At 34.3% G+C, this 1,456-nt stretch overlaps 1 protein-coding gene across 1 annotated transcript in view; it reads left to right on the top strand.

The window, feature by feature from the left end:
- The first annotated feature begins 31 nt into the window (after window positions 1–31).
- LOC17882419 (uncharacterized protein At2g29880) overlaps window positions 32–1,456 on the top strand; it is a 2,302-nt gene continuing 877 nt past the window's right edge. Inside the window, exons 1-3 of the mRNA XM_006289389.2 lie at window positions 32–112; window positions 517–871; window positions 957–1,451. Coding sequence (XP_006289451.2) covers window positions 530–871; window positions 957–1,451 — 837 coding nt within the window. The 5' untranslated portion in view covers window positions 32–112; window positions 517–529. The remainder of the gene's footprint in view (window positions 113–516; window positions 872–956; window positions 1,452–1,456) is intronic.

The raw sequence follows: 1,456 nt of genomic DNA on the forward strand, positions 1-1,456 counted from the left end.
CTTTATTATTAGGGTTAGTTGTAAGGTATATATATACTCACTTTAATCAATATTTTTTTGTTTAGCAGCTTACACAAACAAGATACGTAAGGTTATTTCTCTTGCAGTCAAGGTATTCACGTCTGTTTACACAAACAAGCTTTCACGTCTGTTTCTCTTATGTTGTTAGTTTACAATTGACTATGATTAGAAAGTATCATCATCGTTCTTAAATTATGTCATAAAAATATGGTTTTTTTTGTGTCTTATGTTCTGTTCAAACTTGTATCATCGTTCACATGTTTGAGTCCTATGTTTTGTAAATTCTCTTGGTTTTCTGATTTTGTTAGTTGCTGTTGTAGACTGGATTGGTTATACAGTTCATAAGCTGGACTTGATTGGGACATAGTGATCTGTGGATTGTTTAGCTCTTGTGTCTTTACTTTCCTGTGTTCTAAGTTCTGTTTCTTATTATATTAGTTACTAGTTCTGATTATATAATGTTTGCCTTACATATTTGTTTCATTGTATGATTAGTTACCAAGGTACAATGGGAGATACACAAGATGTGAAAGCTAAAGGTCAATATAAACAATGGTCTGAGCCTGAACACAAGTTGTTATTGCGGCTGCTAGTGGACGCAGTTAATCAAGGTTTTCGTGATGCTAATGGCAAATTCAACAAACTGACGGTGGAAAGAAGAATATTACCATCTCTAAATAAACAGCTTGGAACAAATAAAAGTTACAACGAGTACAAAAATAGGCTCAAGAACTTGAAAGGTAAGTACAATAGCTTGAAAGATTTACTTCGTTTTAGTTCAGGATTTGGGTGGGATCCTGAAACGAAGAAGTTCACAGCTACAGATGAAGTATGGAATGGCTTTTTGGAGGTAAAAACATTATAACATACAACTTTAATATAGCATCGCTGCTTATGTATAAAACTAACCAATACAAATTTTTTAATATATATAGGCTCATCCACTTAAAAAAAATTTACGTGATGATACATTTGAAGATTTTGAGGACTTCAGAATTATATTTGAATCTATTACAGCAAGTGGACAGAATGCTGTGGGTTTAGGCGATCCAATTGATGGAGGTCCTAATCAAATTGGAGACACTGATGCGATAAATGAATCAAGTCGTGTCCAGATGGTGAATGATCTAGAGGGCATACCATACGATGAAAGATCAGTCCATGAAGTTTTCTCTTCACTAGAGAATAGTAGGTTAGAAAAGCTTCCTCCACGTAAGAAAGCTAGAACTGATGCATGTAATTCAAACAAAGCTTCTGATGAAGTGGATACGGTAGAAGAATTTGGTCATCAGATTTTTGGCATGATACAGAGAAGATGGGAAAAGGAAATTGAAGAAAAGGAAGCTGATGACAAAGCTAATAATGTGTGGGATGCTATCAAAGAAATTCCTGATTTGACTGACGATATGCGTTATGAAGCTATGACATTGGTTCA

Source organism: Capsella rubella, unplaced genomic scaffold (genome assembly GCF_000375325.1).
Source record: "Capsella rubella cultivar Monte Gargano unplaced genomic scaffold, Caprub1_0 scaffold_6, whole genome shotgun sequence".
Lineage (NCBI taxonomy): Eukaryota > Viridiplantae > Streptophyta > Magnoliopsida > Brassicales > Brassicaceae > Capsella > Capsella rubella.